This window comes from Neurospora tetraspora (assembly GCF_033439725.1).
Source record: "Neurospora tetraspora strain CBS 560.94 chromosome Unknown B0H65scaffold_6, whole genome shotgun sequence".
Classification (NCBI taxonomy): domain Eukaryota; kingdom Fungi; phylum Ascomycota; class Sordariomycetes; order Sordariales; family Sordariaceae; genus Neurospora; species Neurospora tetraspora.
The window spans coordinates 1,835,614-1,849,981 of NW_026944388.1; the positions used below are offsets into that span (position 1 = coordinate 1,835,614).

Consider the following 14,368-nt stretch of genomic DNA (forward strand, 5'->3'; position numbering starts at 1 on the left):
TCCATCTCATCCTCATCCACCAGCACCCGCGAATAGCATTTCCCAGCCTTTGGCTTCAAGCCAAAAGACGGACCTACACCCCATTCTCACCAATCATTTCACCCCTTCACAAACCGGAGCTCTTACCCGTGTGGCTCGTCCCGAATTCAACGAGAGGCGAGCCCGGAGCAGCGAGTCGTCCATTGGGATTAAACTCCACAGTCCCGCCAATCACTCTGCCCAATCAAGCAGGATTTCTGAGTGAGAGTCGGTTTTGCCATCATCATTCGTCGGCTCTGTCCCAAGTAAACAAAGAGACCCCAAGGGGCTTGCCGACATCATAGATAGTTCTAGGCCCAACGCGCAGAAGCCAAATCTTCCTGGTTGAGAAAAACAGAGAGCTCTTCGGGAAAGCGCGACCATTACGCGACGTTAGCAAGACACTGAAGCTTCAGTTTTGTTGTGACAGACAGGTTTATTGACCCAAGTCATCCAATACAGTGAGGCCAGCGATTTGCGACCAACTAGTCCCGTCTCCCCGCAGCTCGCCAAACATTGATATCCGCCATGGATCCCCAAAATCCGTCCTCCGCTGGGCACAACCAGCAACAACGCCAGCAGCCCGTCTACGACACAAGCCAAGGCGGCCATTATGGTAAGTAGTCACCATCCAACGCTTCTTGTTAGCGAACCGTTCACTAACCAACATATTCTGTCCAGGTGCCAGTGCTGCGGTTAGTTGTCATCCTTTGCAAAAGGGCTTCTCAGTCCCATTACATCATAGCTCACAGTCTAACGCTTTTCACGTCTCTAGCTCTCCCAACAAGGTTTTGCGCCCTCAGACCTTTACACGGGAACATGGGCCAATGTCCATCAAGGTCTCCAGGGCAACTACAAGGAAATCCTGACGGCTTATTGGCAACAAACTATCAACCATCTCGAGAATGATACCCACGACTACAAGCTGCACCAGCTGCCCCTGGCACGAATCAAGAAGGTCATGAAGGCGGACCCGGAAGTCAAGATGATCTCTGCCGAGGCACCTATCCTCTTCGCCAAGGGATGTGATATCTTTATCACCGAGTTAACCATGCGCGCGTGGATTCATGCAGAGGAGAACAAGCGCCGCACTCTGCAGCGTAGCGATATCGCCTCGGCCCTGTCCAAGTCCGACATGTTCGATTTTCTCATCGACATTGTGCCCAGAGAAGAAGCTTCCACACACGCCAAGCGCGCGACCGGTCAGTCAGCCGCGGCCGCCGCGCAGGCTGCGCAAAACGCGGCCCAGCAAGCTCAGGGCATTCCTGGAGTTGGTGCTGCGCCTAACCATGGCGGACAGCACCCCATGGCTGCTCCTGACTACACGCTAGGTGGCCACGCAATTGCCCCCGAGGCCGACTATCGCCAGCAGAACATGTACTCGGGCCAGGTACAGCCGGGGGCCCCAACGGCGTATGGACAGCCTCAGCCTCCCATGTATGACGTGGATGGCATGTACTACTCAACAATGCCTCCTCAGCAGGTACGTAGATATGGGCTCTTCCGTACTCATCAGCAACATGCTAACTTGACCGCAGAACGCCTAGAACGCGCTTTCTGGAGGAGATGAGATTGGAGAGTCTTCTAGATCCCACCTGTCACGAACCCAGAGGCGGGAGCGGGAGTAATGAAATTACGGCATCAAGTCACACTGACATAGCTTCCACCTTGATCGCTTCTTTATCTTTATGTGGTTCTTCATCTTCAGCTGATAAGACTCAAAGACTGCCAACCGAACAATATACAATGGCGTGGCGTAAATACGGGTTATTTCGTTTGTTTCAGGTGCGTACCATGGACGGAGGAAGGGTGCTTGGAAGGCTGGTCGGTCGGTTATGGCACAAGGATGTTTATTATGTTTTGCTTTTTGCACTATTTGTTTGAGCGTCTCGCGTTATGGAATCCCGCTGCGGTTCTCTGGTATTTTAGTTTATGGTTCTGCTTCGCGTCTAGTGCATTATGCATAGTCAATATAGTGATGAACTGATAAGGAACCTGCACTTTGTTTTGGGAATCATGATTATGCTCTTCATGACATTGCGTGTCTCATTTTGTGTGAAAGACGCCGTAAGAGCACCTCGTCCATGACAAATCAACGCGCACTCAAGTCACAGCAACACTATTAACTTCCACTATCAAGGAAACAACGGTAGAAATGTGAAACAAATTGAGAATTTCCATGACCTCTTTGGTAAGGTAAGAGCTTAACTGATTCTCTTCTCATTTGTTCTTTTTGGTACATTTTGAATATTCAAAAGGATATAGGCTGTTGGACATATATGTCACTGAGTGCGCATTATTAAGTTGTCCTGGACGATGAGCACTCATAACTCGCAACAGCTACCAGATGTGGGACTGTGTGGCAGGAGGGTAAATGTAATTAAACCTGTTAAAACGAAAACATGGTCCTAGATATGGGGTATATAGAATTACAAATTCAAGTTTTTCAGCAGCAATACTATTAGTGCTCGACCGAGACATCAACGCAAACCGAAGCGCGATCCGAAGTTAGCGAGCGGCGCAGCGGCTCGGCTCGTAGTGGCACTCTCGATTCCCAGAGTGAGCCTAGAAAAATGAAAAGTAATATGGTTAGCACATCATCAATGATCTCTGGCGGGGAGATTATGCATCGTCAAACTCACTTTTCCAATAGTATCGGCCCGTTCATGGCATCCACACGGCCATACTTCTTGTTCCTCGTGGAAATGTCGAAGAACTCATCATGATTGTCCGACTGCATGAGCGCAATTGTCTGCTGAAGTTCGTCCAGGTTCTGCTCGAGCATGGGGGCATTTTCGAGGTTGGCGACGAAGGCAGAGAGGTGCTGCACGTCCATGGCCATGGCAGCAACGGCGTTGGCGTTGATCTTCTTGACGTCTGGGGATAGTGGAAGAGCCTGTGTGGTTATGGGACATTGTGTTAGCTTAGTTCTTGGATGTGCGAGGATAGCATTGGGTAAAGAAGGAAAAGGGGTCGAAGTTCGGTAGGGAATTTGCGTGGCTCAGGAGGTCAAGGCAGATGGGATAGCTCACAAGAATCTTATTGGCGGCGTGGCTGAGCGCGTCAAAGTAGATGAGCTCCTTGATTTCCCGGGGCAGACCAAGGAGTGTGGAACCCATTATGTTCTCCAGATACCTCGTCAAGGTCTGCATGTAATTACTAGGTTCAGTGGGCTTTGACGGTGTCATCCTATTGTGATGGTTAGTAGGCGGAAAGTCGCGGGGGGGCGGTAGGTCAAACGTACCAGTTGTAGTCGGAGGTGTCGACAAGGTCATCGATCTTGGAGTTGACGAGCTCAAAAATACGCTTCTCGGCAGTCTTTTTGTTGCTCCTAAACTCCTCTGTTGATTTGAGAGAGACAGGGCCGCCTGCTGACGTGGATGATCGTGCGCGGATCAACTCCTGCTCAAGCTGGTGGCAAGCTTCTTCGAAGTGTTCGAGGTTGATCAAGATCTGAACGATCTGACCTAGATATTGGGAGTTTAGACGTTCCACGAGGGTTCGGCAGACCTTCTCCGTCAAGAGCTCGTCCAGGGACTGACAATGGCATTAGATCTCGACACTACAGGGCGCAAAGGAGGGGGCGAAGTGGTTACCTTTCTGAGCGTCTCATCGACAATGTTGGGATGTTGAAAATGATCATTAGAGAAGAAGTAGAACTGGTTCAGGAAATTCCTGATATCAATGCAGCAGAGGGGGTACATCTGTGAAAAGGGGAGGACGCAGGGGAACCTAATTTCGTGTTAGTACACGAGCTCACTTGCAATGTAGGTGATAGGTGACATACGTGAGCTCTTCTGGAGCTTTCTCCTCGGTATACCAACTGACTTTGAGGACCTTTTCGTATTCCTCGGCGTTGTTGATTTGCATAGGCATGTAATCGTCGGTTGAGACAATCTCTTGGAAGTCATCGCTGAATCTGCGCTTAAGCAGCTCGGCATATTTGTAGAAGAGGGTTAACTGAAAGTTGTTCAACATGGAAACGGAATAATTCCAGCTCTTAAAGACAAGTTAGCGTTCCATACACCTTGACAGGCAAGAGAATGCTCACCTCCATCGTCTGTATGAACAGCGCAATATCCCCCTTGATTTTCAAAAGCAGTTCAGCATTGTCCACGTCTGTGAGCGATCTTGAAATGAGGCGGATGGCAGTCTGGCACATAGAATCCCATAGCTCGTCAACTTCGACTGTGGATCGCAGTTGCGGAGCACGCTGTATCGTTGCTTTTTCAATTACGGCGAATCCGGTGATTTGCTCCAGAAGATCACGAAGCTCTGAGTTTTCTTCCTCGTCGGATGACAGATTCACAGAACTCGGCATGAGTAGATCCTTTTGCTGACGCCGAGTGGCCGCATACTCGGCACGGAATTTGTCAATTTGACCTAGCGCCTCGTGGATATGAAGCGCTTCGTGTAGTGGTGTAAAGTCAACCTGGACTTCTTCGTTATCGAGAACGTCAAACTCATCACTCTCGTCGAAAACCAGCTCGATCGCAGAGTTCAGCTTGAAATGACCCAAGTAAGGGTTTTGTTCAGCGCGTTCCCGCTGACGGTCCAGCCGCTGCCTTGTGCCAAAGAAAGCAACCTCGCCAAGAAACTGCGATGTCTCACGAATGCGATACAGCCATGTGTTCAAATCGGTCATGACAGCCTCCGAGATGGTTTTCCGTGACGCGGGGATAGACTTTTGGATCAAATCGGCCAGCCGGTACTGGGTGGCATACTTGTTCTGAATGATGGGTACTAGGTATTCGTTCTGGAGGTCCTCCAGCGATTTGAGGGCGCCATAGTACTTCTTCTTGCGAATCAGGTCATGGGCGTTGTTGACAGCATGCATGATCTTGAGTGATTCCCTGAGCGCATCGGAGACGTCGGTGATGTTCTGGCGGACGCGGCGTGTATCGACCAATGCCTGTTTCTGCTCCGCCAACTTTTCGGTACTTGCTTGGATCGACTGGTTTAGATCGAGAATTTCGGCAGTTAGGGCCACAGTCTCCTCGCGTATCGTTTGTAGTTGGCTGACGGAGCCAAGGAACTCTTCGTGTTGCGTCAAGCCGATCCGTTCGATGTCGCCCTCCCGCTCCTCTGCATACTGGGAAAGGCTCTGGACGAGCGTTGCTGTTCGACCGCTTGCTGTCGCATCTTTGAGGACTGGAATCAGTTGATCGATAAAGTCGGAATCGGATGGTGTGAGAATAATCTAGGGCCGTGTTAGTTACTGGGCCAGCTCCGACATGGACGTTCAACGGGGGCCGCGCCAGCTATGGATGGTGTTGCGCAACGATGTATGTTGCGCCAACGATGACGGCGTTCGTACCTGGTCGACAGCGGAGTCGTAATCGTCCCACGTTTGCACTTTTCTGGGCATTTTGACCGGGAACCCGAATACGCCAGTCGACTCTTACATGGGTTTCCGAGATTGACGATGTTCACAAAAAGATGTCGTGGAAGAAAGAAAGGGTTCTGGGCTTAGTCGTAGCCTAGCCGTCGAGGTACCTTAGGTTTCCACTTCCCGCTACGCCGCACTCCAAGGACGGGGAATGGGGGAAGATCCACGGTGCACCTCAGTGGTAGTGGTGGCCCAAGCGTTGGGACTCAACGCCGATGCCATTTGCCCCTGGCTGGCATCTTGAAGCAGCTCTGTCTGTTCCGCTTGCATTTCAGCTCCTTTCCCGCGATACGGTACACATTGTGTGGGACAAGCAGACGTTGCTTTTAACTGCCCGGTGGTCTAAGAAATCTAGAGGTACTATACAATGACATATTCAAAAGGAGGGTCCTCTGGATGTGGTTGTAAGTAAACTCAGCTGTCAGTCTCCATGCCCCTGACGAATTATAGAAGTATGCATGGTGGCCAGCTGATGACAGCTGCCGCTATTCCTCTACCACCTCTTTTCAACGACATCCGACTTCGTGGCAGTCCAAGATTTTGAATGCCAACAGGTTGAGAATTTACGTCGTGGATATGATCCAGCGTGAGCAGGCTTGACGTTCATTACATTTCTAAGACTTTGCTGGCGATTGTTCGCTCTCTTCTTCATGGAGCTGTGCTGCATGCGTGATGCTGGCCAACTCCACGCGACCTGGATCGACTGTCATGGCCGCCATCATTTCTATCATGATGGATGAGCACGCTTGTTGTCCCGAGACACTCGTCAATTCCCAGCTGGTATTTCTTTCTTCTGAACTCGGTTGGTCAACATGGCAACTACGGCTGTATACACATGAAGAAATGACCGAGATAACTCTCCGTCTTCGGCCATGATTGCGCGTTTTGCGCTTTCCTTCGTTGATGGAGGAGGCACGCGCTAGGCGAGCAGGCACATGATAACAAATTCGACACTGCCTTCTTGATGCTAACATTTCTTCCTTCCTTGTTCTTTCCAGCTCGACTTCCTCATCACCGGTACCGGCGAGGTCCCCGATGGTAGGTTCTGGTTTCGATCATGACTCCCGGCTATGCAAATCGAGGAAGTCACCCACGCAGGGCGAGCTCCTGCTGCGCAGTCACGAACAAGGACGCCATCCCTTCAACCTTCAGCGATGGAAACCGCATTGTCGAGATGATTGATTTGACTTGACCATTGGGCTTCTACTCTTTGTCGGCAAGATAATCCAGAAATACCTCTACCGACTGGGGATGTCGTGGGGCAGCAAACCAACCTACAAGACCAGTTGACTTTCTGAGGACTGATGCCTTTGAAATTATCAAACTTCATCCCTAAACAACCCCCACCGCCAGCCTTTGCGTCATTCTTTGCGGTTCCGTATAGAATATCAAAGTGGCACCATTGAACGTGTGTCGGTACCGACGGGATGAAAGAGTGAAGGTGACCAAGGCGGTCGGTGCAGTCGGCGCCCCTCCCACCTTCCTTCCTCTTCTGCCACTACTTCTTTCCGTGCACACAACTCTTGAAAATTTCTCCCTCTCCTTCGCACTTTCCTCCCCTGCAATCCACCATCATCGTCAATCTCGGTCACTTGGGTGCAGACCTTTTTTTGGAGAGTCTTCTTGTCTTTCCCCTCGAGGCGGGTTTTGGATTGCCTTTCTCTTTTTACTATCCTCTATCCTCACTTCCACTCTCGTTCTCTCGTTTCCTGGAAACTCTTTTCTTTTGCGGCCGTGAAACTCGACAGGTCAGGTCCCATCTGTCGTCCATTCTTTCACCGCGCCCCTCTTTTGGCGAAACGACACCAGCGTGTCGACTGTCTTGAGCATTACGACGACGCGACAACTCCCATTCCTGCATCACACCATGGCGCAGGCACGAGACACGGGATTCAACCCCTCCTCACCTCACTCTTCGAGCGGCGGCGCCGACTCGTACAAGCATGAAGGTACTCCGGATACCAGATTGACCGCCTTCTCACCGGATGACAATTCGGCGAGATCCAACAAGCTGCTCAACCGGACCCTGACCCTCGGCACCGCTACCTCCCAGGATGCACATTCTCACCATTTCCATTCGCACAACTCATCCGATGGGTACTCTGTAGCCCCAGCCAGTGGCTCAGACAAGGATCCCTTTATTTCCACCTCGTCCATCTCCAAGCCGGACCAGAAACTGTCACCTACGGCCTCCTCATTCCTTCCTGTTTCTGTTTCCGGCCCCCTGGTCGCCCACGGTTCTGTCAACGGGGCACAGAATGGAATGCAGGGTTTACTGAACGCCGTGCAACCTTCCTATACCAAGCAGCACGGCTTCAAGGCCGCGGACAGGCTCAGCACTGATCTTAATCTCTCCCGTTACCTTGTCTTTTACTCGTCCCAGCCGATGAGGGTCGCTGGTGTTGAGGAGTATCTCCAGGTAGGTGTCTTTGCCTTGCTAGACCACACTCACATTGCCACTACAAGAAGAATGTTACTGACATACCTTCACAGAAGCTGGAGAGACTTGGTTCGCCTTTGCAGGGCAAACACCATGCCGTCCAAGAGGGAGGCAGAGTCTTGCTTCGTCTGACAGACATCCGTGATGCTCGCAAAGTCCACGACAATGTTCAACTAGGCAATCCCGAATGGCGTGCAACATACATTGCGCCTGTTGACTTTTTCCACGTAAGCCTCCTATGCACACGCATATCCAGTTCATCATGACTTACTTGTCCAAACAGATTGCATATCCGGGTACTTCGGTTGACCCAGTCTCTGAAGGGCAGCTCCTGGTTCTCGCCTTTCCGGGTTCGGGTTACGCTTTTCCCTATGCCCAGTCTCAGGTGGAGGCAATCGTCTACAACTTTCTCCAGGCTGAGGGGGAGTTGTTTGCCTTCCAGCGTCTGAATGATTCAACCCAAGGTCTCTTCAAGGCCATTGCGGAGTTCTCTGACGTCGACGTGGCCGTTGCCGTTGTTTCCAAGTTCAACGGTTTCACTGTCAATGTAAGCTACTACAGCCATTTCTCCATCGGTATACGTGATAGACTGACATTCAACGCTACAGGGTATTCAGCTACTGCTGACTTTGTGCCAGCCGGACACACCAGCTCTGGGTCTCGCATCAGCGGATGCCTATAATCCTCCCCGATCTCAGGTGCAAGATATCACCAACATCTTCCAGAACATGAGTGTTGCCAGAACTCCCCAGTCAACCCGTCCTTTGGTTGGTGGTGGACGCGCCACTCAATCGCCTGCAAGCATTTCTGTTCCCCAGCAGCAGATTGCAATGTATCCGGTGGTTTACCAAACTCCCATCAACAGTGGTAACCGCTATGTACTCGATCAGACCCCTACCCGCGGCCATAGCGTTGCACCTCTGACTCCTCTGACGCCGATGAGTGGTGGGGCCTCTGTGATGAATTCCTCCATTTACACGCCGCCCGCTACGCCAATGGCCATGCAGAACGACTATACCAGTCCTCGGAGCATGCAGCAGTTTGGACGACCGGATAGCCGTCGTCAGAATGCCATGCGTGTCTCCAGATCGCCGTACCATAACGTGGCTGGACATCATAACCACGTTGATGCCAACCGCATTCGGGAGGGTATCGACGTCAGAACCACGGTAAGTGATTCTTAGACGCGATGAAAGAAACAGAACTAACTTCTCAGATCATGCTTCGCAACATTCCCAACAAGGTCGATCAAGCCATGCTCAAGCGAATCATTGATGAGTCAAGCTGGGGCAAGTACGATTTCATGTACTTGCGCATCGACTTTGCCAATGACTGCAAGTAGGTGATAGCCCACCCCTTGTTGTGCGCAACGTTTGCTGACTTACTAGTGTCGGATATGCGTTCATCAATTTTGTCGATGTAAGTTTCCCTCCGTTTCCAACCTTAGTTTATCAATAGCTGACAACCTCAAAGCCCTTGGATATCGTCGACGTAAGTGTCAACCTCCGCATCACCGGATCAAATCTAACACATTATGTAGTTTGTCAATGCTCGGGGCAACCAGCGCTGGAACTGCTTCAAGAGTGACAAGATTGCGGAGATATCATATGCTAGTAAGTTTAGCTGAACATGTCTCATGAAACCGATGCTGATCTTTTGAAGCCATCCAAGGAAAGGACTGCCTCGTCCAGAAGTTCCGCAACAGCTCAGTCATGCTCGAGGCGCCCCACTATCGACCCAAGGTGAGAAACAAAGCCTCCTCTGTTGATTGTTGAGTCGTCACTAAAAGTTCGAAGTTGTATTTCACGTCCAACGGCCCCAGACCTGACCTCGCTGGACAAGAAGAGCCATTCCCTGAGCCGGACAATCAGTCCAAGATGAAGCGCAGCTGCGAGAATGCTGAGCACGTCGGTAGGTTGAGAATTACGATTCATAGATGAACCAATGTCACTTACACATGTGTCAGGTCTGTTTACCCCGAACGCGGGTCAACACTTCCGTGACGAGCAGCGTCGTCGTCGCTCGCAGTACGATCGTGGCACCAGACTTGCGGCTCTGGAGGAGTACGACTACGACACTCAGACCCAACCGCAGGCCATCTATCCGGCTCAGTAACTGGTCGCTATGGGCCAAAGTTGCCGTAAGCGTGCAAACAGGACCGAGCTTCAATATCATCAGACAACACGAAAAACAGCTCGAGACACCTTTATGCGCGATACATACGATATTTGACTTTCTTCAATCTTCGACAGTTTATGAGAAAGTGTGAAAGATTTGGCATGGAATGGCCGTTTTGAAATTGGTGGTCAGCTTTTTGACAGGTTTGTCAGATTTTTCGAAGCCACATGGAGAAAAACAGAAAAAGAGTAGCATCATTTTGAGCACCATGGGTTGTTGTTGGTTTGAGGGAAATCGGCGAAAAGGCGGATTCGGATGGTATATCGGCGGGAACCAGATTGGACTATGCCAAAGGGGTCATTGAAGGCCACGGCGGTCTAGGAAAGGATGGTTGGCCCATGCCCGGAATGCCTGTTTTGAGGAGTTGTGATGGAGAGTTGCTCCCAAGGGGCGATCAATAGTGTGTATTTTAGACCACAGTATGTGTTAGTAGCGTAATGAGCGGTTAATCCCCTTGGGAGAATTTGGTGTTTACATTGCGTTCAGGTAGTATTAGTACCCACTTCAAATCACCAGCAACTTGTTGTTCTTATATGCTCAAACGTATATTTTGCTATGGACTTGCTGGCATGCATGATCTCGCTGAACTCAACCACCAGGCATTAGGTTATTATGAACTTGAAGTTTCTGGTAGAGCAGGCAATGGCTTCACGGTCCCCGAGCCAAGGTGAGTATGTGGAGGCCTTGCTCGGGGCCGTAGTGTTTGCTGCTGTTGATCCCCAATGGAATCCACCGGTAGCAGACCAATATCGTCTTCCTCAACCCTCTCGCTTCTTTCTTCGGTAGATTTGGAACGGACAGGTACATTCGTAACTCCATTATGGATAGGCTCGGTGCTTTCTTGGAAGACTTCTGATGTTCTCTCTTGCGTGAACCCGCCAGACTCAGATCCAGATGATGAAGACTGAGACGACTCCTCTTGATCTGGGACGCATTCGGGCTCGGGTCCGAATGACGACTGCGTATACAACGGTGAATTACCGTCGACACCCTCTCCCGCCAGAACCTCGTCTATAGTCGTTGAAGTCTGCCGGAGTGGCGACGCGTGAACAAGTGGGGTCCCTTCCCTGCTGTCATACTCGGAGGTGGGAGTGAGCGGGAGGGCTTTGTCGTTGCGTGAGTACGCATATGAGTGTTGCTGTGTCTGTAACATGTGTTGGCGGTTATGATTGCCATTGGGGTGGAGCTGCTGTTGATTGTGTTGTGCTGCGGTATCAACACCCGTGCTTGTTCCCACGGCATCTGTATCCTCGCCCGAGCCCGAATGTGCTTCTGCTGCTGCGGCTGTTGTCGGTTGTTGTTGTAATCCAGATGTCGACGCCGTCGTCGAAAACGGAAACGGACCACTCACCCCCATGCTCATGCTCATATTACTGATCCATCCAGAACCAATAGACCGTCGCTGCACAGCCTGAACGGGGGAATCAAACCAACCTCCTCCTCCTCCTCCTCCTCTTGAACCCGGCCTGCCTCCTATCCCTCCATTACCTCCCAGGGCACTGTTACCCCCACCACCCCCACCGCCGCCGCCAGTCCTATTAAAAATAACCAACACCAAACAACTCAACAAAAGCACACTCTGCAAAATCGCCATCCTCTTCTGAAACACCACCTCATCCGCCAACACATTTAGTCTTCCACTCAGCGCCACCACTTCGCGCTCCGTCTGCTCGCGCTGCGTCTCCAGCGCGATCACCGTGCTCTGCCAGATCTGGTCGTACTGCTGCCGCACGTTGCGCAGTTCTGTTAATACCGTCTTGTTGAGCGTGTCGAGAAAGGTGTCGACGCGCGTGAGCTGGCGCCGCTCGAGTTTGGAGAGGACGTCTTGCAGGAAACGCGATTGTTGCTCGATGTATTGTAAAGACAAAGAGGTGTTGGATTCGAGGTGGGTTAGGCGTTTGTGCACGGTTTTGAAGAAGGATTCTTGGACAGTGGGGGAGGCGGGGGGTCCCGAAGAGGTGGGGGAGCCACCGGAGTTGGGCTTTGGTTGTTGGTTGGTTTTGTTGTTGTTATTAGGGGGGCTGCTGCCGCCGCCGCTGTTACCGCCGGCGTTTGCGTTGTTGCCGCTGTTGTCTTTGCTGTCGTTACGGGCTGTGGTGCCGGTCGTGCTGCCGCTGCTGCTGCCAGAGGGTTTTGCGGCGGAAAAGACCGAAGGAGCAGTCTCATTGCTGGCGGTATTGGGACGGGCTGGAGGAGCCTTATTGTGGTTGGGAGAACCCGTTGTGGTGTTGCTTGCTTGAGGCGGTGCAGAACTGTGAGAGGCAGCAGAGCTGGCAGGTTGGACCTTGGCTGTTTCCTGAGATTTGGGTGCTACCGAAGAAGCCTTGGACACTAATGTCTCGTGCGCAGCGCTTCCCGTTGAGGCTTGTTCCTTTGCCATATCGGGGTTTCCAGCGGAGATACCATGTTTGTTGTTGTCTGCTCCAGGCGAGATACGAGTGGGTTGACCAGTCGTTCGCGAACGCAAGGCGCAAATCTCCAGAGAAAAGTCACGATAGAATATTGGCTCCCAGGGCGTAAAGCCCAGCTCCACAACCTGAACGGACTCGGTTTCCTGATGCGTCTCCTCCTTCACCTCAGTGACAGTACTTGGCTCCGGCTCACTCGCAACAGTAGATTGTTCAACTTGAGAACTCGGCTGCTCAGGTTCAGGAGTCTGCGACAACTCCTCCTGCACCGGGGGGGCTTCAATTGTTTCCTGCTCATCATCGTGCCTATCATCCGGTTCTTTCCATGTATCCAGCATCCTTGTTCCATGGACTCTGAGTAGCGATACTGGGCAGTAATACTCGTTTCCGTAATGACTGAGGAACTCGATCCGGATATACTTGGTATAGATCTGAGGATGTTCCACCAAGAAGGCCTGAATGTCCCTCGAGTTCCTCGCCTCGAACGTTCCCAGCTCAACCCACTTGTCCAGCTTGACGGGGTAGCGGTCGCTCACGCTGACCTTGAACCGGCGAATCATGCTCGAGAAGAACTCAAAGTTGGCCAGGACCACCGTGTCAACGAGGATATCGTCGCTCAGCTCGACAATAACGAACTTGCTCTTAGCATGGCACTCGAGGAGCATATACGAGTCCTTGTTTTCCACCAGGATGGCTTTGGCGTTCTTGGCCCCTGGGCTGGTCTTGAGAACGGTGGCACCGGCGTCAAAGGAGGAGTACGAGAAACGCTCCTTGCATGTCTTTCCGGCATCCTTGCTGCGATAGTATTGCGTTTTACCATCCTCGTAGACGACTTGGTCGTCTTTCTTGGCTTTGCCGCTGCCGTGGTCTGTCGAAGGGTTGCCGGAGGGAGAAGTGGTCAGTTCCGAGACCTTTTCAGAGAGGGCGTCGAAGTTCAGCGAATTTTCACCGTCGTCGCCTGGCCCGTGGCCGTCGGTATCGCTGCTGGGGCCGTTCTGGTCGTGCTCGCCGGCTCTCTGCTGTCCCGCCTGTTTCTGGCCGCCCTTAGTGTTGGCGGGGTCGCCAGACTTGCGCAGCATCATCTCCTTCCATTCTTCAAACGACATGAAGGTGCTAGCTGCCAAGTCCTCATCCTCTTGCTCTTCCTTTGTCTGCTCCTGTGTATGTTCCGCCGACGGCTTGGGCTGGTCATGGTGTTGCTGCTGCTGTGTCTCGTTCGCTTGCGCCGGCGCTGCGGTTTCGTTACTGGGGACCTCAGAAGAGGTGGTTTCGGCGGCGACTGCGCTCGTGACGGCGGTCGGGGTCGTCCATGAAGTACGAAGACATTGTTGCGGTAGGGTATGGGTGATGTAGTTGACCGTCCTCGATTCGCATACCGATGCTGGTTCTGGGAGTGCCGCTGCAACTGCGTGGAGACCCAGCAAGCCCAGGAAAAGAGTTGGTGGGGTGCGCATGGTTTGTACCCGTTGCTGTCTCAAGTTACAATGGCGCGATGACAGCGTTGCTGTACTCTATCCATGGCGATATCGATCCTCCCCTTTTGGTGTTTAATCTTCCAAGGGGGATTGTAGGTGTGAAGTGGATTGTACAAGTGTGTACGCCGGTCGCGGTCGGTGTCGCGGTCGTGGTTGCCACAAGACGGTGTCGGTGCCTTATCGGGACCCAGTTGTTGACCGTACACTTGGACGGCGATGTCGTGATGATAATGGACACCGCTTGATGGGAGGAAAGGGCTTTGTTGTCATCAAAAAACGCCACCTTCGACTTGGAAGTGGAAAACCAGCCACTTTGCTAGGTTGTCGGTAGCACCCTCGCTTCGTGCCGCCTGGGTCAAAGGTGACGGAAGCCGTCCAAACTTTGTGTTGTGTCAAAGTGTCAAATATTGTTTGATCTCGGCAAGGGTCAAATGTCAAAAACTCCAGGGGTCGATCAGTG

The 14,368-nt window shown here is 51.9% G+C and overlaps 4 protein-coding genes across 4 annotated transcripts; 2 read left to right on the forward strand and 2 right to left on the reverse strand.

Annotated features, from left to right (window-relative positions):
• Positions 1-546: 546 nt before the first annotated feature.
• Positions 547-1,565, forward strand: B0H65DRAFT_550936 (histone-fold-containing protein; the record flags this gene model as incomplete). The annotated part of the gene is made up of 4 exons (XM_062829774.1): positions 547-634; positions 700-713; positions 794-1,501; positions 1,557-1,565. 4 exons carry the CDS (start codon positions 547-549, stop codon positions 1,563-1,565), a joined length of 819 nt encoding a protein of 272 aa, XP_062679424.1.
• A 672-nt stretch (positions 1,566-2,237) lies between these two features.
• On the reverse strand, positions 2,238-5,793 carry B0H65DRAFT_472554 (exocyst complex subunit Sec15-like protein). The gene is made up of 8 exons (XM_062827150.1): positions 5,336-5,793; positions 4,070-5,218; positions 3,806-4,017; positions 3,615-3,750; positions 3,263-3,555; positions 3,051-3,207; positions 2,661-2,914; positions 2,238-2,583 (listed from the first exon to the last, which is right to left on the reverse strand). Exons 1-8 carry the CDS (start codon positions 5,384-5,386, stop codon positions 2,499-2,501), a joined length of 2,337 nt encoding a protein of 778 aa, XP_062679425.1. The 5' UTR covers positions 5,387-5,793; the 3' UTR covers positions 2,238-2,498.
• Positions 5,794-6,932: 1,139 nt separating this feature from the next.
• Positions 6,933-10,047, forward strand: B0H65DRAFT_260895 (RNA recognition motif 2-domain-containing protein). Its single transcript, XM_062822612.1, has 11 exons — positions 6,933-7,826; positions 7,901-8,074; positions 8,131-8,394; positions 8,456-9,016; positions 9,064-9,185; positions 9,236-9,266; positions 9,321-9,338; positions 9,388-9,460; positions 9,510-9,589; positions 9,644-9,758; positions 9,814-10,047. The coding sequence occupies exons 1-11, from the start codon at positions 7,275-7,277 to the stop codon at positions 9,960-9,962; spliced, it is 2,139 nt and encodes a 712-aa protein (XP_062679426.1). The 5' UTR covers positions 6,933-7,274; the 3' UTR covers positions 9,963-10,047.
• Positions 10,048-10,560: 513 nt separating this feature from the next.
• Positions 10,561-14,295, reverse strand: B0H65DRAFT_498137 (UNC-like C-terminal-domain-containing protein). Its single transcript, XM_062827809.1, has one exon. It carries the CDS (start codon positions 13,885-13,887, stop codon positions 10,636-10,638), a length of 3,252 nt encoding a protein of 1,083 aa, XP_062679427.1. The 5' UTR covers positions 13,888-14,295; the 3' UTR covers positions 10,561-10,635.
• Positions 14,296-14,368: the final 73 nt, after the last annotated feature.